We start from the raw sequence: 21,530 nt of genomic DNA on the forward strand, positions 1-21,530 counted from the left end.
GGAGAGGCGGAGAAGGAGGAGAAAACGGAGAAGAAGATGAGGAGGAGGAGGGGGAGAGACTGCTGTAAACAGTCTTGTAATAAAGGGGGTTTGCAAATATAAAGACGCGGGGCTTAACGGCGCAACGCGGAGCGCTCCTGCCGGGATGGAGGGAGAGCCGCGGAGGAAGGACTGGTGGAAGAAGGGAAGGAACAGAGGAGCGAAGGGGAGCAGGAGCAGCAGCCAAGAACCCCGTGAAGGAGCGGCGGCGACGGCAGCGGCGACTCTGGTGGGTGCCTCGGAGACCTGGGCTGCGCGCACTGACCGAAGAGGACGAGCACTTATTCGTGGGGGGGTGGAGGGGTGGTGGTTGAGGAGGAGGGAGACAAGACAGAAAGGAGAAGGAGGAGAGAGAAGGAGGTTGAACGTCAGGAGGGCTGAGAGGGAGGGGGTACGCATGACCAGTCAGTGAAATACTTGAGCAGGTTGCAGCTGGACGCTCCAAGAAAACCTCTGCGCGCTCGTGTGACGTTCAGGTTCTGATCTGATCTGCGGTCAGGGAGACGGAAAATAAAAAGAGGCGTTCAAAGAGTTTTGTAAAAAAACAAATAATAGAAAGATTAAAAAGCTGAAAATGTCATATAGTCAGCAAAAATTTGTCTTATTGTAAGATCAACAAATATCTGTTATTATTGTTATTATTATTATTATTATTGTAGAAGAGCAGATTAGTGAGAGCCTGCAGCGTCTCGTGAAAGAGTTTCATGTGTCACTGAAAAGGTGGTGAACGTTGGCGCAGGTTTCTCAGAGGATTGCGTTGCGTTCCTGCTCATTTCGAGTTCTAACATTTTATTTACAACTTTATTGAAAAGGAAATTGTTACAAATGCAGAAAGTTTTCTTCTCAAAAATTGTTTTTGAGAAGAAAACATTTTTTTTTCTTTTGAGTTGGCCCGTCAGGTGCGCCACACATGTAGTGCGAAACCCGCCGCGTGTTTCGCCAACAGCCTCAAACCAGAAGAGAAACTTGCCCAACTGGTTTCAGACTTGTGCCATTACTGCTCAATCCCCGCATCGAGGATGAAGAGTGGAAGGGAGGTGTGGGAAGAGGGGAGGGGGGGGTCACTTTCATAGCCTCTATCTGCACATCCGAGAGCGCAAACCTTGACCTCTCCGCAAACCCGTTTCCATCTGCCGGCAACAAAGAGGGCATTTTCCCCTTCTTCCCCCCTCCTCATGCTCCGTCCGAAACCTCCCCGCACCTCCTCCAGGGCGCAAATTCACTCACTCATACTCCCTGCTATAAGGCGGGACATCGATCAAAGCCCGCAGAGCTGCTCGGACGCAGGGCGCGGGCGCAGGGGAGATCTCTGTGTGTAAATGTCGCGCGGTTCCATCATAAATCAGTCAGGCTACGCTGTTAAGGCTGCAGAAGCAAACACTGGCAGCTGGTGCCACGCGCCTCATGGCTTCTCCTACATAATCTGTAATTTGATCCTCGAGATGTCGATGGGATAGTGGGAGTGGGGTGGTGTTATTGGGGCGAGCTTGTTCCCGGGATCAGGTGTGTGCGCGTGTAGGGGCGCATGATGTCTTTCACATATGTAGGCCACACTCGCCCTACACTTCATTCTCCTGGTTCAGCACTTTTCTGGCTCCTTCCATCACGCCGGAATGTCCGCGCCAACACACACAGTGAAAGAATGCAGCGCGACACGCGGGGATTTTAAGCGCCAGATCCGCGGAGGACGCGAGTCCGCAGCCCCTGCACCCATTCCAGAGGGGAGGAGAGAGGCTGCTTCGACATATGTAAATTGCTTGGGGAGTGGGGAATGGGAGGGGGTACCCCTGAGATAAATCAGCTCCACGCAGCAGCCTCTTTTCCACGCTCCTCTTCATACCTTGTTTTCAGCTGCTGCTTTGATCGTAATTCCCCAAAGCGCGCGGCGCGCTCCTCCACCGGCATGGATTAAGACTGCCTCATGAGTTCAGCGCTCCGTAGATGCAGCCTGACAGTGTTTAAATTGAAAGGAACTGATCTCTGTCCAACATAAAATTCACCAACTAAAACCCACAGCTGCAAAAAGGAAAGGGAAAACACGTCAAATGAGCAGAGTTTGAGTTTTCACTGAATTTGTCTCACATTTTTATTCTAATCCACAGAAGATTAGGGTTGGACACAATTTAGAACACATTTCGTGGCATTTGTTCTAAGCATCCACCCATTCAAAGTTTAAACTATTTGTTTTCTGTAGTTAATATTGAATAATTAATTTAAGGTGTAAAATAAAAAGGAGCGTTTTTTGACAGAACTGTATTCAACTCTAATTTTTATGTATCGCTGAAAAAATTCAAAGTCAGTCCCTCAACACACACACAGACACATACTCCTGACATTCCTGCTTTTCTTCTCCCTCTGCCTCGTCTTTTCCAAATGCGTAATTACGCGTGGGGCTACAACGGCGGCGCGTTGGGTCCGGTCGGGATTACATGATCACATATTATCCGGGTCTTTTTTTATTTTATTTTATTTGCATGCATTTTACACCTTTCGGTACTTTGGTCCTAACGGGGCCCTTCACGTCAATCCGTGGGTCAAATGAGTTTCCCTGGTGTGTGGCTCAACGCAACCACTTGACTCCAACGATGCACCTAAAACACCACTTTAGTCGTAGTAACGGGGTTCCAGAAGGATGCGTCCACTTCACTTTGCAGGGGCTTTGTTTTAGAGCGCACCGAACCTTCATTACCGTAAACCCTCTGCATCTCCACAATGTCAGAGGATGGTTTGCGACCCAGTTTGTTAAATGTTTAGCGTTATAAGGTCATAGGATGAACTAATTGGAGTTTTCTCATCTTTCCAGAAAAGAGGCCTGTGGTCTGGCTGAAACAGCGCCTTGTTTGGTTTCTGGAACGGCCGCATGTTCTGCTTCATTTGAGGAAAGTCCAGATTTAGAAGCGACACCGTTTTTTCATTTTAGCAAAAAACAAAACAAAAACTAAAAAAAAGAATCCAATCAAAATTATCAGATCCGACAGAGCGGATGAAGAGCTGCGGTGCCATCCGTCCATTTTCCATCTGTAAAAACTTGTCTGGCACCTGTAATCGCGGTCTTCAGCTCCCCCTAGTGTCCAAATGCAGCATCTGTGACACCGGGCCCAGCAGCGTCCGCAGAGGCCCCGGCCGGTCAAACCCGGTTGGATCAATTAAATTAATACTACACATGTTAAATATACGCTATTTACCAATAACATAGAAGCAGGAAAAATATATTATTTAAAATCGAAAATCCGAGATATGTCTAGAATAAACGCAACACTGGAAGGATGTGTTCAAACGGAAGACCTGTCCGAATTCATTTTATTTTTGTTTTTCAGATCAACCAAACAGATGTTCTATTATTGTTGTTTTCCAGATATCAATTTATTATGAGCAATTATATTTCACAAGAGGTTTTTCCTTTTCACAGTGCAAAAACCCAACATTAAGATTATTATTAATATTTTTATTATTATTATTAAATATTAGTATTATTATTATCCTTACTAAGATCGGTGGTGCCTAAAGGACCTCTCCACCATCCTTATTTTGTAGTCTTACATTAAAACTTGTTCTCCTGGTTCAGTGTGAGATTATTAATCCGGCAGAATAATTCTCAAAAAAGTCACTACATGGAGTCAGTCCTCGGAGAGTTTGCATGATAATTCATGTATTTAAATGAATTTTTGTTAAAATAAGATCAAAGGGGGGAAAAAGACTGAAGATAAAATACGTACGAGCCCCAATAAGATTAAGAGGTGCGCGGGGTAATGCAAGCAGAGACGCAGATTTGCGCACTTCCGGATAAACAGTGCAGCCACGTCACCATCAGATACTTAGCTTCCCGACTTTCTTTGAAAGTTCTGCAGCCCCGCGCGTGCCATTTCGCCAGCGCGTATTTTCTGGGGGTTTGGAGCGGCTCTGTTATCTTATTTCTGAGCACGGTTATGGACGCAGACGAGACAGTTTTCAAATAATGTCAGGAATTACAATCATTTCTGCAAATCATTCGTGCGTAAAAAAAAAAACAGGGCACAGCGCAGACCGGACAACAAAAAAAACAAAAAACGGGGGGGGGGGGGGGGGGGGGTATTCTTTGCTTATAAGGAAATGCTTCCATAGTTTGAATCAGCATTCTATAAGATTTCTTCCCCCACACATCAGGTTTGCCTAATAAATCTTTACACAATTGAAAATAAAGGAGAGTCCGTCTAAATTCATGCTGTTCCATCCTATGACAGTACGCAATATTTCGCCACATTTGTGGCTTTATTCTTTATTTCGGATGTCAGTTTTCATCTCTGGTGTTTGCCAAAGTTGAAATTAAATGACAATGAAGTTTAGAGGAATTCTAAGGAGGAGAGTCACTCCTCTCTGAAGCTCAGTTAGAATTTGATCTCGACCTTAATGACTTAATGCTGAAATATCAACAGCTGCATCTTAACCCTTTTGAACAGGAAACGATGTGACTGACAATTTGGAGCAGGTTATGTGCCAAATATTTATTGTTTTATTCATGACAAACTGAATATGTTCCTCTTAAAATGTATGTGTCTAATAATAAAATATAAACAACCAGAAAAAAAATGAAATTCTGTCCCAGTTTATATGTATAAAATGTTCCAACTAGAACAAGAGAGTGGCCAGAGACAGAAATTATTGGCCACAGGGTGGCAGTAAAAAGCTGCTTCAATTGATTTCATGTGGTGTGCAGCTTCTCCGACATTGTTTTGTTAGATGTGTATGTATACTTTTTTTATTTGTTGTTGTTTATTTGCTAAGTCTGACTAAATGAAATTTGAAATACTGTCACAGATTGGAGCTGCACTAACAATGTTGTGTTTTACCTGTTCTTGTTCATCCTAAAAGGACTAAAATATGATATTTAATGCATTTGTGAATACATTTCTTTCATCTGAACAGATATGTTCTTTTATGACGTCATTCGAGAAAAATAAAACATTTTTTATTAAATATATTTTGTTTGCATTTTTCTATTTCCAGGGAAATTGCTTGGAGTTTCCAATCAGACTCTTGCATGTCTCACCTGTTTTTCCTGCAGGTTTTGATCTAGTTCTGCCCATCATGGGACACTGTTTGCAGCTCAGGAAGCTAGAGCTTCTTTTCTTTTTCTCTTTTTTTATCCATCAAAACCTCATCTCTGCCATGTGCTGTTGTATTGACATGTGGCCTTCAAACATTCCTGAATGTTCTCATCTAATTCCCAATCAAGCTTTATTTATAAAGCAGTTTATTTTGTGCATACAGTGATAAATATAGATGACTAAAGAGTGATATGCAAAATATTTCTATAGCATAACCTTTTGTTTGTTTGTCTACACATAGTCACAGTCCAGCACAATTAACTACTGTGGTAATAAAGCCTAAAATGTGATGTCTGCACATGTGGATGCCAGGTCTTAAGAGGTTCATATTTATGTGGTTAGGAGTAAACAGATGTAACCCCTTATGTTTGGTTCACAGCCAGATATAGAGATAAATAGCCAAAGCTGCTAAAGGTTTAGACAAAGTAATCATAACCTGTTCTTGATGGAGAAGAACTTGTTGGTGAATAATATAGCTGATATTCTTGTTCTGCAATTATTTATTTTAAGCCAAAGTGGCAGAAGCTCTCAGCTGGATATAGGTTGACAAAGTCTGCTGGTTATTAGTTTGGTAGAGAAAACAATTCTGTAAATCTGAACAGACAATGAAATCCTTTTTTTTTTGTCAATCTACAGGTTTCTAATAATAAAAGAGACTATGTGCTTTTTTTCATTCACAATAAGAAACAGTTTTGTTTTAAATCCAAAATTCCAATTTCTCTTAAAAGTTTGACCACAAATACCTAAGAAAAGAATGGATGAAGTGATAATTGTGCTCAATCCACCTTTTTCTAGTTAACCTTTGTTTTATTCTAGGAACTTTAACATTGGGAGTTGGGTCATCTAGACCCACTAGACAGTGCGCTGAACATTTTTTCTTCAATGATTTGTGATCTTCACTGGTGTCCATGGATTACATTAAATCGTTCCACCTTTATCCACCTTTGTCATGGTAGGGAGAACACGTCAATATAAGGGTGGGGTCATATAGCACAAGGGCTACAATAATTTTTTTATGTTTAAATAAGCAAATTTCTCTCATCCATATTTTTTAACATCACCTGTCACTCAGTTACAGTAGGTGCAATTCCTTATTTGAACACAAGGTGGTAGTAATGAAGAGAGAGCTGAAGTGCTTTGTTTTTCTGACAGGTTTAAAGGCGAATCCTAATTTTTCTAATATTTTGTGTTGAAAAATAACACTGTAAAACATAACACATATTAAAAAGGAACTATGGATTTAAATGTTTATTCCTTTTTTTTAGTTTTTTGTAATACATTTTGTTAAATGATTATTTTTATTAACCAAGAGGGGAAAAAAAGATCAGTGACTAAATGTATCGCCCAAAAAAACCTGAGATCCTCGTGTTCACAAAACAATCTGAATCTTTTTTTCACACAGTCTTTTATTTGTAAATAATAAAAATGAACTCTTGAATATAAAACATACACATCAGTAGAGCCACATCTGTTGTACAAACAAGAACTGTTGCAGTGAATACTTTGTCTTTCATCAAGATTCATGGTTTAGGGGCGGGGAGCCATGGGCTGTAAACAATCAGTATTGCTGAAGTAATACTGACAAAGGAAAGGGCAGCCGGCCACGCTGCCGAAGATCAACGGAAACTAAATGTGTCTGCAAATCCAGATTTCTCGTTGGCTTCATAAGTCCAGTCCAAACCATAGTCAGAAACAGGGAAAAGCATGATAAAAGAGAAGAAAGTAAGCGTTGTTCCAATTGGTTCCGCTTCCTTGTCTGAAACTGGACCCACGACAAAGGCCTGTTAGCGCCCCTCGGCTTCTCAGTGCCGCTCAGCGGCTAAAGCACCGAAAAAAATAACCCAAATTCTCCCGGACGAGACTCGGAATGTTTGTGTGTTAGAAATGTTTTCAACTGCTCAAAGGGGAAGAGCCGCTTGTCCCGATTGGTATGTAGAAAGGTGTGCATGTGTGTCAGTTGGTGTTCGGTCATATTCACTCTTTTATATTCATATATCTATATCTTTATATTTTCTGTCAAACTCATAAGGATACTTCATATACATTTAGCTGTTATACACACATTCTATGTCTCTGTCTCTAGCCCCAACTGTCTGATACTACAGTTTAGACTCCTCTATCCTCAGATCCTCCAGGGGCTGGAGTTAGATCAGTACTACAGAACAGCACTGTTGTTCATAGGTCAAAGAAAAAACGCAAACAAAGACACTTTTCTCTGAGACTCTCTAACGTGGAAATTTAGACCCGGAGTGGTAGGCGTGGCCTGGGTGGAGTCAGTCCCCCGCTATCGGTCCGCTCCAGTCAGGGATGGGGATGGCTTGGCTTCTCTCTGTATTCATATTCAGTACGAGCAAACTGTACAAGAACATGCAACATACAAGCTGGCCTAAAGGTATGTGGAACTAACACACATAGTCTAGTCTTTTTTTCTGTTTTTCAGGAATCCTTTGTTAATTTGTCTCGTCTCTCAGTTTTACAAAAAAAGTAGAGAACGGAACGAAAAAAACGATTTAAAAAAAAAAAAAAAGAAAAAAAAAAAAAAAAAAAAAAAAAAAAAGAAACATGCATGCAGCAGGGAGTCCCCGAGTCATGCTGCTCCCTCCAGGGGGGAGTTTGAGGGGTCAGGAGGGGGGAGTGTTCGAGCAAATGTGACCTGACCTTTATCTGCGGCCTTTGGCACGGCGCTGCTCGAGAACCAAACATACACATATACAGAGGGAGTCTGTGGAACCGTTCTCAACGCTAATATATAAAATATGATCTCCAATGAAAAATAAAACCTTTTATGTTTCATTTGGCCTCTGTTATCTTCCCGCTACGCTAGCTTTTTTGCCATTCTGTCAGACTGAAAGAGTCCAGCTTGTCTTGTGCTTCCTTTCACTTAATTCTCAGTCGTTAGCAATGTCAACTTGCATGTGCAGGCTCCGCCTTCCCTCCAGACTGTGGAAACACTGCCCTTATACTCCTCTGAGACATGGTTACCATGTTAACACCTGCAGAGACAACAGCCAAGCTTAGCCTAGGAGTTATCTCTGTTCTTATTGGTTGGAGGGAAACACAGTGGAGGAGTCCACTTCGATTGGGTGCTCCCTTAGGGGCTGCACAAGAAATGAGGGTGAAATTAAAGACAGAATGGACAGAAGTGAACGATGTTGGACAGAACCTCCTCAGGTGGAGCTCTGAGGAGCATACAATGAAAGCAACAACTTAAAAACGAAACGGTTAATGGAAGAAGGAGGAGGAAGGTATGAGACATGATTGTCAGACTCCAGCTAAGCTTTGATTGGCTAGTTCTGTCTCTCCCTCTCTCGTTTCTCTCTCTCAGTCCCTGTTTCTCCATCTGGCTTTTCATTGGCTGATCGAAGGCTCCTTGCCGTCGTCTTTGCGGGGCACGATTTCGTGCTCTGCCCAGCTGCGATTGAATAGGTGCGGTCCGTTCTCCGATTGTTTCAGGGGTGCTGGGGGTTATAAGCTCGCTGTACAGTCACTAGGACCGTACGCCTGGTGGAGGTCCTGAGCTGTCCAGTGACGTCTGAGACGCCAGCCGTGTGAGTGGAGCGAGTGTAGGGTCCACCAGAGAGGATGTTGGAAACAGTTTGTACCAGCCAATCACCGTGCTTGAGAGATCCAGCTCCTCCAACAGAATCTGTGCTACACCCATGAAACATTTATGGTCCAAGCGTCCATAGTCGCCCCACACAATCACCTGCATGAGAGATAGGCAGAGAAGTGAACTTTTCTAATAGAGAGTTTTTATAAAGCTCTGAAAGCTTGATACTTTTGCAATTTAAACCAAATTTGTCAAAAGGATATTACAATAATCAATAATAACAGACGAAGCATACAGGACACACTGTAGATGAGGATCAGGAACAGATCATGAATTATGAAAATCAAAACAAGTGATGGGAAGCTGAAGCTTCATGAAGCTTTGAAGCTCTGAAACTTTCTTATTGTGCTGACATTTTTTTGACAATTCAGTCGAAGTACAGAGTTACAAATAGAACTGGTCATGATACCGGTCATGCAGGATGTGGTTCTATAGAGAGGCACCACCATTATCAAAGCAGGACTTTTTCTTAGTCATGTTAACTCTTATCATAAGTAACCATGGTATGGTTACCTATAAGTGAAACCATGGTCAGTATGAATACTTGATTCTTATTGGCTGCTGGGAGTAGCTTAAAAGTGATAACCCACAGGGATAATGCACACTTAAAATGTTCTATATCACTGCGTTGGCTTCTTTAAAACAAACTAATTTAACTCAATTTATCTTAAGAATGTAATAAAAACCTATAGTGATACAAAAGCAAATACTTTATGTGTCTGAATATGTGTTTGTCTAAATGACCAAGTCTATGGAATTCACTGCTGTCTGATACCCGCTGGATCCAAGAAGACTATATCCCATATTGAGAAATACAGAGTTCCCCCGCTTATTTTCGTTTCAATATTGGCGGTTTCATGTATTTGCGGGACCTCTCTCCCTTAACTGATGAAGGAGGAAGCTTCTGCTCCCAGTTTTAAAGCACAGAGTGACACTCCTAATGTGCGTTACAAAGTATGCTATGGTACAGTCCGTTGCTCTGAATTAAAAAAAAAACTTTATGTTGAGCAATACTCCAATGAAATTGAATAAATGTTTTTTTCAAGGTAATGCTAAATTAAGTGGAGTCCTGGATTAATTGGGACGTTGTGAATTAGCAACACGTGGCATGAATGTATGAGGTCAGAACAGTCTCATAATTCAGAATTGCACACACTCCGAGTCACAAATGCACACACTTCGATTCACAAATGTCATTTTATGCAAACGTGCTAGATAAATTTGGAAATGCACAAGTTGTGTTTCACAAATGCACACCCTGTGTTTCACACATGCACACTGAATGTTTTACAAATGCACAATGAGTGTTTCTCACAAATGTGCACACTGTTTTTCACAAAAACATTTTAGAAATTCACAATAAATGTTTCAGAAATACACAGTAAGTGCTTCACAAACATGATTTTTAAGTACACATGTGATGTGAACTTACAGATCATACGAATTGCAGAATGTGCATTCAAAATCCCGTTCTCGTTTGTGAATCTCCCCGTGTGTGTGAGAGATTTTTCTACGGTGAATATTGAGACTCATCTGACGGAGCGGGTCGACTAATCTCACCATTGGCTAGTGAATCTGTCAATCAAACTCATCGACAAAGCAGGCGGGTTCGCTTTTAGCCAATCGAATGGCCCCTTACACTCCTCACTTTCAAAGTGACGAGGGAGGGAGCTGTTCAGCACAGCAGTTGAAAGGACGCGGGCGGCAAACATGGCGGAGAGGTCTTCCGAACGGGATCAGTCTCAGCCCGTAAGTAATGCATTTATTTGATCATTCCCTCGTCGTACGTCCTGTAATGTTATTGAATACTAAGTTGAAGTGTTCTCCTTAGCCAAGTGGCATGTGTGAATGCTTTATGAACACTTCAGCCGAGTCGTTTGCAGAGTACCCCCAACGCAAATTAGTTTAGCTTTGCTTAGCTTAGCCTGTGCGGTTATATATATATTTTTAATGGTTTTAAAGCGGGGGAGGACTTATGATGGTTTTGTCAAGTTTTATACTTGGCATACCAGCTCTTCACACAACACGAGTAACTACAACCAACCAGGGGCCTCGAAACTTAGCCGGCTTCTGACTCAAGTTGTGTCTGCCTGTGAGTGAAGTTCAAGCTGGTGTGGGTACCGGATGTTCTCGGGTTGCCGGATGTTCTCGGGGTCCTTCAGGGTCCTTCCAGTGAGTTATATCACTAGAGGAGACATCACGTGGTTCCTCATGGGAGGAGAGCACCGCCATCTTGGTGAGGTCAAGTTTTGAAGACCAAACCACTTTTTATAACTTTTAACAGAAATACAAACTTCACGAGTTCCCCCTAACTTAACTAGTATTAAACTATTGAGATTTTTTCTATGTTCCTTTATTTAATTTTACTTGTGTTTTTATTTATTTGTGTGTTATGTTCATTGTTTCTTTTTTCCCCTCTATTCTTTATTTTCTATGTTAATATGTTATGTTTGTCAATGGTGACTGATCTTCGAAGCAATATTCATTACATTGTTATTGTTCGTTGTTAACGTTAATGTCATTGTTAATGTATGATACCGCAAGTGTCAATAAAGTTTTTAAAAAAACTTAGCGACGTTAACTCATTGGTCGTGGCAACTTACAGCCAATCAAATAGTGTGACGTCATCATTGGTCGAAGGACCCCGAAGGACCCCGAGAACATCCGGCAACCCGAGAACATCCGGTACCCAGACCGGTGTCGGTTCAAGCTAGCGTCCGTAGCCAATCTGTAGGTTCTTAACATGATTCAGATGGAACTAAGGGGAAAAACATGCCGGATTTACAGCAGCAAAGAAAGTTTAATAAAAAGTATTGATTTGGAGACGGCGATGTTGTTAAACACTGATGCTATGCTAACTAGCTAGTTAGCTGTTCTGTGTGCTGCCTTTATGTAAACGCGATCCGGGTTAAAGTTACAGTCTTTTCACAACCCAGACTTTAAGACGGGGTGAATATGTGCAACAAAGTTAATTCGTATGACATTCATCATGAAAACTGCATTTTTTAAATATAACAGACGTGAATCCACTGTTGAATAAAAGAAATAGAAGCCTCATTAAGTTTCTAACGTTAGAACCCGTATTGTGCTGACCAGCCCTGTGAGATTGTGTCAGAGTGACAGCCACTAAAATCCCCGTATCTTTACTTCCAATGACGTAATGAAAAGAATCCCAAACATTATGTTTTTAGGCTGTCTTGTGGTCGATAAGTAGTCACAGAAAGGGTGGATGGTAGAAATCTGCTGTCAACAGTGATAAGAGTAGAAGTTACTGTAAGTATTACACACAGGCTTCCTGTGATCAGTGTCTTGTCTCTGATTTTTTTTTTTAAAGCTGTTCTTTAGAGTGTTTTAAAAAAAATTCCCCTTTCAAATATTTGAAAATTATGTTATTTAATCTCAACCAGCTAAATTATCTAATCCATGTTTGTCGTGTTTTTATTTATTCTCTAGGAATTACTGAAGCGTGACATCCTTTTCCCCTCATGAATAACATTTTACCCCCCCTTAACAGTCTCTCTCACCTCAATTTTTCCCCAGTGATACATGTAACCCACTCCTGCAATTTATCTAACCTAGAAATTCTACTTATTGGCAACGTACATAAGAACATTACATTTTAAACTGATGTGTACCGTATTGGCGATGCATTTGTAATTATGTGTTTGAGACATGATTTTCATGTTATTGTCAGGGTGAGAGGAGATCCCGGAGGAGAAAATGTGGGCATAGCCGAGTAAATGCTCACAGTACGTAGAACTGACACAAACAGCTTCATTGCAGCAAAAGTGTACACACAATCAACGGTGAGTTGAACCTAGTTTTAGACGCTTTAATATATACATAAAAGTGAATGATGTATTAAAAATAAATCTGACAATATAATATTTCTTTTTGCTTTTTTCCAAATACAGGATTGAGCTCCTCTGGTGTGATGTCTTCATGAGTGTTACTGGTTTATATTACAACATCCTGCACTCTCCTGAGGACCAAGACTTGCTCAATATCAGTCACATCACGTATTCTGCTGCCATTACATTTTCCTACCACGCATTCAGGCCAGTTTGGATGTCTTTAGTGACGCGTGGGACAGCCATCCAATCAGGGCGGAGCAAAGCATGACACCAAATCAGCTGTGGCAGTTGGGCTTGACCCAGAACCCTGTTTCTGATCCCCGGGTAAATGCTTTATTTAATCTCACTGTACTGGACAACTGATTTGTGTGCAGTTTGACTAAAGTGGAAAGTATCAAGAACATTCATCTTCTTTATCGTTTATTCCCTTTCGGGGTCACGGGTTTGCCGGAGCCTATCCCGGCCACTTGGGCCGGGATAGTATCAAGAACAGTATAATGAAATCACAATGACTACATTGAATTTTCATCAAAAATGAATGAAAAGTATTATTGTTGTGTGGTGCAAACAATTTCCCTAAATTGTTTTTTTTTTTTTTTTTTAATTCAAGTAGGAAGAATAGCACATCTGCAAGTTCAAAATGCATCACAATGCATGGCATTATGAGCCATCAGCTGTACTAATCTCACTACTTTGTTAAGGATCACGTATTTGCAAATTATAAACAGTTATGGAGATATGAGGTCTGCCTGCCAGCAACAATATAAGTAATTATTAGTGAGTCACTGTGCCTACATAATCTAAAACATAAAAAAACAGCGCTGTTCATAAACAGTATCTTTTTTTTTTTTTTTTGGTCAGGGTATGCTGGTTCCAGAGATTGAATGGGAGGAGAGTGGATCCATGGCTGAATCTCATCCTGGGATCAATGTCCTGGTATGGGACAGTCCTCTTTTGGGTCCACAAATGTTGGAACTGCAAGACGACATCAACCCATTGTGGAATTCAGACCGTGTGGGATTGGACTTATATCTTTACTGTCCAGTGTGTTTAGAACTTAATTTAGGTGACATAATTACATACAGAAGAAGAGAGACTGAGGGGAGCAAGACAAAGTTCAAATCAATACTGCTGTATTGTTCAAGGGACTTCATTGTATGTAAGGAAGTTATGAAAATTAGTTCCAGTTTAAATAAAATTCAAATCAGTAGAGATCCCCCTGCATCTGCTTAAATTTTGATGTTTTAATCTGTCCATGTTTTCACTGAATTTTACTCTGCAATAAAGGGTGAATGTTTGCACTTTGTTGTTCTATGACCATCTTTTGTTGTGTAGTATTTAACCAGTTATAAAACCCAGAGAGATGAGGATCTTTTTTGCAAGGGTGACCTGGCCAAGAGGTTAGCAGAAATATGGTTACAATATAAAATCAATAACATTTGAGTTATTAAAAAAATTAAGGTCCAGCAAAGTGACTTCGGGCTGAGCAGGGGAGGTGTATTAGGTATCTGTGATTGACAGTGAGATGAACTTGAGGTAATGTAGTCCCACTGTGTGGTACGGAGCAAAGTGATGCCAGTTTCTCCACGAAACCTTCTGTGGAAGTTGCAGATTTTTCTCCTCCACCTTCATATGATCAAAACCGTGTCTGAGTGTTGAAATGACGCTAGCATGAAAGCTAAGAGAATAACGTACAAACAATCCCGAGTGAAACGTTCATTGTAAATCTCATGACCAGTACAGAGTTCGATGGATTCAATGTCAACTGCATTCAACCACTGTTGCCTTGCTCCCAGGTCCACTGAAAAGTTGCACAAGCCAGTAATTTTTGACAACCGAAGGCAATAAACCGACAAGCCATGCTAAAGCTAACACGCTAACGACCGACCGGTACAGAATCAAACATGGGCGGAGCTTTTGCCACCTGCAGAAAGCGTAGAGAAAGTGTAAGGGGCCATTCGATTGGCTAAAAGCGAACCCGCCTGCTTTGCCAATGAGTTTGATTGACAGATTCACTAGCCAATGGTGACATTAGTTGACCTGCTCCGTCAGATGAGTCTAAATATTCACCGTAGAAAAATCTCTCACACACACGGGGAGATTCACAAACGAGAACGGGATTTTGAATGCACATTCTGCAATTCGTATGATCTGTAAGTTCACATCACATGTGTACTTAAAAATCATGTTTGTAAAGCACCTACTGTGTATTTCTGAAACATTTATTGTGAATTTCTAAAATGTTTTTGTGAAAAACAGTGTGCACATTTGTGAGACACACTTATTGTGCATTTGTAAAACATTTAGTGTGCATGTGTGAAACACAATGTGTGTGTTTGTGAAACACAGGGTGTGTATTTCCGAATTTATTTTTCACATTTGCATAAAATGACATTTGTGAATCGGAGCGTGTGTATTTGTAAAACAGGTTGTGTGCATTTCTGATTATTGAGACTGAATTAACTCCATATGAATAAATTGAAGCACGCACTGCACAGTGACATCTAGAGGCCAACTCAAGCCACCTCATCTCTAAAGACTGATTCTTTAATATGTTGACATAAACATATTTTCCCCAACAAAAGGGGAAACATTCCAAAGATTATAGCCTAAGTAAATAGCTCTACTTTTCTAAAGGTCACTGGTCTTGCAAATAAGGTGATGAAATATTCTGAATACAATTTACATATCTGACCTATTTTATACCATATATGGGTATTCTGGATATGATTATCAAACTAGGGTGTTAATCCATGTGCTTTATTCAAAATGAGCTCGTCCTAGATAACATTTAATATAACTATTTTTAAAATTACTGTTATTAAAATGTTAAGATTCTTTGAAGCCTCTTCATAAAAACTAATAACTGAATCGCAATTACACCTTTATATATTTATTTTACATAAAGGTTAAAATCAGATGCTGCTGTAGAAATAATTGAACCCTTTCATTAAAAACAATATATTTTGCAGACACACTAACTAAAACCTAAAAATAGGATCAAGATGAAACCAAGAAAATAATAATTCAAGACGAGATTAAAGGTGCTGGGTAAATATCTACAGCTGCCTCTGCTGTTGGACTCAGTGATTAACCTGACTTTTTCCATAATCCATGCATCTACTACTGTTTGGAACTTCACTCTAATCACTGCAATAAAAATGATTATCATGAAGTAAATTTCATACTGAGGGTCAGTACCTGGAGCACCTTGCCCTGGGGACTTTCATCAAAGAGGAGGTGCTGCTGGTAGAGTGGCTCCAGGGTCTTGCGTGCAATCTTGGTTTTCTTTTTGGCTTTACATGTTCCATTATCCAGCAGGTACACCTTGACGTAGGGAGCTGGTAGGAGGGGGTTAGAAGGAGGAGAGAACACACATGAAAGACACCATCTAAGACCAGTTTGTAAGGTGGGCGTATTGACTCCTTACTGACCAAGAGGGACCTGGCTGGGGACAAAATGCTGCCTGACATCATCTGCCGGAAGCGGAAGGTATACAACTTATCTTAACCCTAACTGAATCCGAAACCCAAAAGTGAATTGAAAAAAAAAAGCTTATATTGAAGCTTTGAATGGTAAAACTGTAACTGTTAGAGTCACCAGTGAAAATAAAGTTTTTTTTCTAGATATATGGGGGGAATTCTGGTTCCAGTCGAGGACATTTGGTTATTTATGTCTGCAGCCATGTTTTCTTGTACTGACCATGCACACAGGATTTTCAAGTAATGCCTAAGTGCCTGTAGGACAGCCATAGGATGCCCACACAAACTATACTCTGATTGTCTGTAGAAAAAAAGGGGATGGACATTTTTGCTCTACGGGCTTATCAAGGTGTCTACGATCTTAAAATTGTCCTGTACAAGTTTGCCCATTTTTCATCCACAGTTAGCAAGAGTCCACCTCTAGAGGCAGTTGTGATTAAGACATAGCATAGGGGATGTGGGGATAAAAGTTTGTTATGTCAGTCTTTCAAAAGATGCTGAGTGTAACATTTGGACATAACAGTGTACTAAATAATGACCCAACAGAAAGCGACAGTAGGTCCAACAGTTTTTACGCGGGCCCATGTGTGTTTGCTGGATCACGGGTTTATGTCTCTAAAGTGTCAGGAGTGCCAACCTGACAGCCATTAAATGTCTCCCCCTGCCCCCCAAAACCACAGTTATTGACCCCAAACAAAAACCTTAAATTAGCTGCGTTTACATGGACAAAAGTAATCGGAAGGAACACCTGATCGGAAGAAAAATGCGTCATGTAAACACGCCATTCGGAATAGTCTGCCCCGATCAGACTCCTTCGGATCAAAATTTCTTTACGATCGAGAAAGTGGGTTATGCCGATTGTTTATCCGATCGTGGTTCATGTAAACAGTTCATTCCGATCGTGTCACTACTGCTCTGGTTTAACGTCATGCATAGACGGTGTTTCGCTCCAGAGAAAGCTTTGGAGCTCAAACAGGACCGACCGTTCCTCTGCGGATCCTGCCTCGGAAAGGCTCGGGTGTTGGTGGACCGAGCGAACTGTATCTCTGAGCAGAGCAGTCGGGTTTATAACTTGTGTTTGAGGGGAGCGGAGGGTGCTTTGTTATGTGTTTATTTTGTTGTTTTGTTATGTGTGGGAGAACACGAACTGCGATCCGTCCCACCGCTCTGGGTTAGCGGCTGCCGGACTCAGGAGAACCATGTGTCTGAGCAGAGCTCGGACTTCCAGCTCACACAGCGGCTTTGGGGCGGTGTGTGAGCTTTTCAAAGCAGTAATGCCGCTCAGTCCTTAGAAACCGTTCAAACAATCACGTGGATTTGTGTTTCCAGTCGTGTCCCAACAAAATAAAGGCTGATGTTATTCCCACATATTTACGTGCAGCCAAGATGCAGATTGCAGCATTTCACGCATGGATTTTATGTTCATCAAACAAGGCTAATGTTGTTAGACCGTGTTAGCCTTCTCCTAACCCTGGCTTCTTCCAGCTCCGTTCTTCCACACAAAAAGCACTGACCACACAGATTAAAAATAAAATGATGAGCGAACAGGTGCTTCATAATATTCATAACATTAATAAAAGCACATTTAGAAGATCATCTCGTATATTACCGAGCTGCTGCATAAATGTATATGGCAGCAAGGTTTGTTTACAACAGGACTCATTTCCTCTTCCGGTATTTTCAACACTACTGCACATGCCCAAATGATTTATTCCAACCGAAAGTGTGAACGTTGATTCCAATCGTAAAACGTTTTTCTGATCCCATGTGCACGGTTGAATTTTAATCCGACCATTGATCCGATCAAGATATTTTGCGCATGAAACCGCGGCTATTGTTTTCCAGCTTGCACAAACTTGGAGCCAAGAAGCCTCATGAATAATGTAGCTGACATTTTGAGACCAGGACCACGTATCAACCACCCTAACACAATCTCATCACCTGAAGACAACCATGTGGTGGTTGTATTCAAACCCACTTGAACCATTCAGCACTGCTTATTTGGATTCTCTCAATCCTCTAATCATTGATCTATCCATTTATTACCTTACACTAAAATGCTTTGCATCCATTTTATTGTGCAACAGTTGTGTGAAGATAGTATGTTGTACCTGGAAGAGATTTGGAGCCTGATTTAGGGGTAAGGCCTCGGGCCCTGATCACCTCGACCTCCAGCTGGCCCTTTTTATCCATCAACCCAATCTGAACATCACCTGCAGAGGAATGGTTATTTACAAAATTGTCAAATAAATGCATTTGGGCAAAAGAAAGGAGTAAAAATTATTCTAAGGCAAAAAATGGTGTTGTAGAGGAAACATGTGGAGTCTACAATGACTCACCCATGGCCGGTGTTGCCAATGTTTGTCGACCAACAAGTTGACCTGGTCCTAACCCATCCAGGAAGTCACTGAACTGACTGTCAGCCCCCAAACGCATCCCTGAGAAGATCAAACTGACACACAAAATACAATGAACCATTGTTTTTCACTGTAATCATGTTTTTTCCTAAGTATACTGCATGGGAGAATATTACTACCAGGAGTTTGAGAGGAGGAAAATGTGCTCTATAGCCTCTACAGTTCAAAGCTGTCATGTTCATGTGTAGCTTAGTACGTTTTAAGTCGGTTTTTAGCTCAAACATTGACCAGTCATTAATTTGGCAGTAACATGTGGAGGATGATAATAAAAATGAATCATGAAGGAGACATTAATAATTGCGGTTTGTGCCCGGCCGGAATTACACGACACCAAGTCTTTCATATATCCAAATGGAGATGTGAAAGAAAAGGCCTGGAGCGAGATTCACGAGATTTGCACCACTTCGTCATTTCCCACAAAACTGTTAATGGCAGAAACACGCTAGCAACCCCCCCCCCCCCCCCCCCAGCCCATGAACAGTTTCATCCAGCAGATAAACATAATGTTCTCCCTGTGTTATTACTCCAGTCTCTTCTTACTGACCAGAAAGGCAATATTTCTGTGTCCTCTGCTCAGAAACCGCATGTGATCCATGCCTCTATGAGCTCTGAATCTTTAATAATTAAGCACTCCTTTTTCTAAAACCTGATCTTCACAGAAATTTAGTCAGAGCCCACATTTTCTCTATTCAAATCAAGAGAAGAAGCCTAATACCGGTACTTGTTTCTGTTTGAAATAGTTTGATAAAGTGAATGATGGGGATAGTGTCTGCCTTGTTCTGTGGGACTAATTTCAAGCTTAAGACATTCCTGGGTATCAAAAGGGATATCTCTTTCTCCATGGCTGGCACTTATAGCATCAAAGGTTTTGCTAGAGAATTAAATCACTAAACACTTTCAGAGTTTCTGTTCGTCACGCCCTCAGGGAAGAACAAATTTCACACTTTCAGGTGAGTTATACTTGACAGCACTTTGTTACTTTTCTTTTTAAATTTCCTATAACAGCAATGGATTTGGATTTTTAAAAATCTGCCTATACTAAAGGTTAAAATGAATCAATACATATTTTTTATCCTCAAAGTGGCTAACATGCCTAACAAGTTCATAATCTTGGATTTATAGATACAAACTTACTTACTTCAAACAAGCAAAGGAATTCCTTCACTTTTCATAAAAAGACCCCAAAACATTTCAGCCCTGTGGCAGAGGACCCGAGCTTGGGTGAGAAACCACCCATAGAAGGGTGAGAGGGGCGTTTTTATATATTTTAATTGTTTTATTATTAAAATTTCAGAATGCAAAAGAGATCTGAGTGTTATACCTCAAATGACTGTAGAAGTCAAATTGACTTTGACACAGGGGGTTTCATGTTTCACCACTTTGTTACATTTTCCTGATCTTTCTCCTCCTCCATTTTCTTTTTTGTTTTTTATGGTCTAATAGTTTAATTTTAAAACCAAGACCTGAGAGGATAAGTATTTCATGAATTTAAACTAACTAATAACTCAGTTATTCCAGTTTTCTTTTAGTGTCCTGGTGTGTTTTCACCAATTCTGCCCTATAATCTAAAATCTTTTCATTATAATCCAAATTATATACAACTAATGTCTGAAAATGACTGTCATTCTAGAAAGACCAAGTGTTAATTCATGTTCTCTCTGACTCATGAAGCGTTAGTATTTCAGTGTCAGAGGTCTTTGGGTATGACTGATCTTAGGCCTCTAAGGATACGTACTTCCCCTCAGAGCTGTAGCTGTTCATGCTGCCGTCAGTGGACTCCCTGCTGGCCTGCCTGTTCATGGCTGATCCTCCTCGCGGATACTCCACCGCCATACCCGTCTCCACGCTCCTTTGGATGCTGCTGCTGCCGGTCTTACTAGCCTTCTTACCTGCTGACGCCTCTGTTGCAAACACAGACAACGAGCGTTTAGAAAACCAAATGCAAACGCCAAAAGGAACGCACCAGTTATCAGGCCCCAGTAATTGCCGAAATCTGTGCTGGGATAGAATCAAGATGCAGATTTGGAAAACATTGTTGGTTTCCCTCTCTGTTGTAGATAAAAAAAGCCCACAATGGTCACTGAAAACACTTCAAACTGACAATAAATATCAATTTAATAAAGATTTACTGAAAACCCACCGATGAAAATGAGAAAAGTCTTTATAAAAGTAATTTAATGGATAATTTTTAAAAAAAAAACATTGAATGAAATAATAAGGTTGATGAACCTTTAGAGAAAAATCCATTAAATCATGCGATTTCTGAGCTATTAAGTGACGGTGCTGAAAAAAACCTTTTGAACAGATTTTTTCAAGTAGCGGAGCCAGTTGTGTTTATGTTTTATACAAACCATGCATTTCGTGGTACAAGCACCACATTTGGATGTACCTTAGGATCCCCTCTTTTAGAAAAATCCTGTTAGCCACGAGTAAAATGGTGATCATTTGTGAAGATGGCGCCTATACGCTCTATAGTAATTAAAACATTTAATATCTATGTGCCCCAATCTGAACAATATGGGCTGTTTATGCACAAAGTCTTTAAACTTGAGACATAAAGTTTGAAGTTTTATTGGCTCCAATAAGGGTCTTAGGTTTAAAGGAAGCCTCCTTTAGCTCCTTCAAAAGATATAATATGATTTAGAGCATGGTTCATAAATGGACACTACACAACAGTCCAATGTTTGGTGATTCTGCTTTTGTTTCAGTCACTACCTTGTTAAAAAACCCATGACCTCTGAATGAGAATGAGCTTTCTGACACTAAACAGCTCGTTTGGCTCCAGGACTTAATGGTCTTGAGGCAAAGATTCAGTAAATCATGTGTCAGATGAAGCAGGTAGCTCCAGAACACAGCCGACCCTCTTTCCATGTTTCATAGAACTGGTAAAATGGTTTAAAAAAACATTGTTGACTTGTATAACACTTCTGTACCTTCTTAGAAGGCCCAAAGTGCTTTCCAGTCCCAGTCCCATTCACACACTGATAGCAGCTCTATTGTCTTACGCTGGCGCCAACCTATGACCACCAGAAGCAATGTGAGGC

The 21,530-nt window shown here is 40.8% G+C and overlaps 1 protein-coding gene and 2 long non-coding RNA genes across 11 annotated transcripts in view; 2 read left to right on the forward strand and 1 right to left on the reverse strand.

Annotated features, from left to right (window-relative positions):
* The first annotated feature begins 1 nt into the window (after position 1).
* Positions 2-4,996, forward strand: LOC144984112 (uncharacterized). The gene is made up of 2 exons (XR_013647773.1): positions 2-268; positions 2,843-4,996. It is a non-coding gene; the product is annotated as an uncharacterized LOC144984112 (long non-coding RNA).
* Positions 4,997-8,148: 3,152 nt separating this feature from the next.
* The window catches only part of rims1a (regulating synaptic membrane exocytosis 1a), a 130,747-nt gene continuing 117,365 nt past the window's right edge, over positions 8,149-21,530 (reverse strand). For all 7 annotated transcript variants that reach the window (XM_078931701.1, XM_023963227.2, XM_078931700.1 and 4 more), the window contains 5 exons: positions 20,222-20,387; positions 18,409-18,521; positions 18,181-18,282; positions 15,789-15,928; positions 8,149-8,829 (listed from right to left, as the gene is read on the reverse strand). In XM_078931701.1, coding sequence (XP_078787827.1) covers positions 8,611-8,829; positions 15,789-15,928; positions 18,181-18,282; positions 18,409-18,521; positions 20,222-20,387 — 740 coding nt within the window. In that variant the 3' untranslated portion in view covers positions 8,149-8,610. The remainder of the gene's footprint in view (positions 8,830-15,788; positions 15,929-18,180; positions 18,283-18,408; positions 18,522-20,221; positions 20,388-21,530) is intronic.
* LOC144984113 (uncharacterized) lies at positions 11,372-13,888 on the forward strand. Of its 3 annotated transcripts, XR_013647775.1 has the most exons (5): positions 11,379-11,463; positions 11,925-12,006; positions 12,428-12,539; positions 12,648-12,911; positions 13,449-13,888. It is a non-coding gene; the product is annotated as an uncharacterized LOC144984113 (long non-coding RNA). The 3 variants fall into 3 exon arrangements; XR_013647776.1 differs by lacking the exon at positions 11,925-12,006 and having other exon boundaries at positions 11,372-11,463; XR_013647774.1 differs by lacking the exon at positions 11,379-11,463 and having other exon boundaries at positions 11,790-12,006.

This window comes from Oryzias latipes, chromosome 15 (genome assembly GCF_053564925.1).
Source record: "Oryzias latipes strain Hd-rR chromosome 15, Olatipes_Hd-rR_3.1".
Taxonomy (NCBI): domain Eukaryota; kingdom Metazoa; phylum Chordata; class Actinopteri; order Beloniformes; family Adrianichthyidae; genus Oryzias; species Oryzias latipes.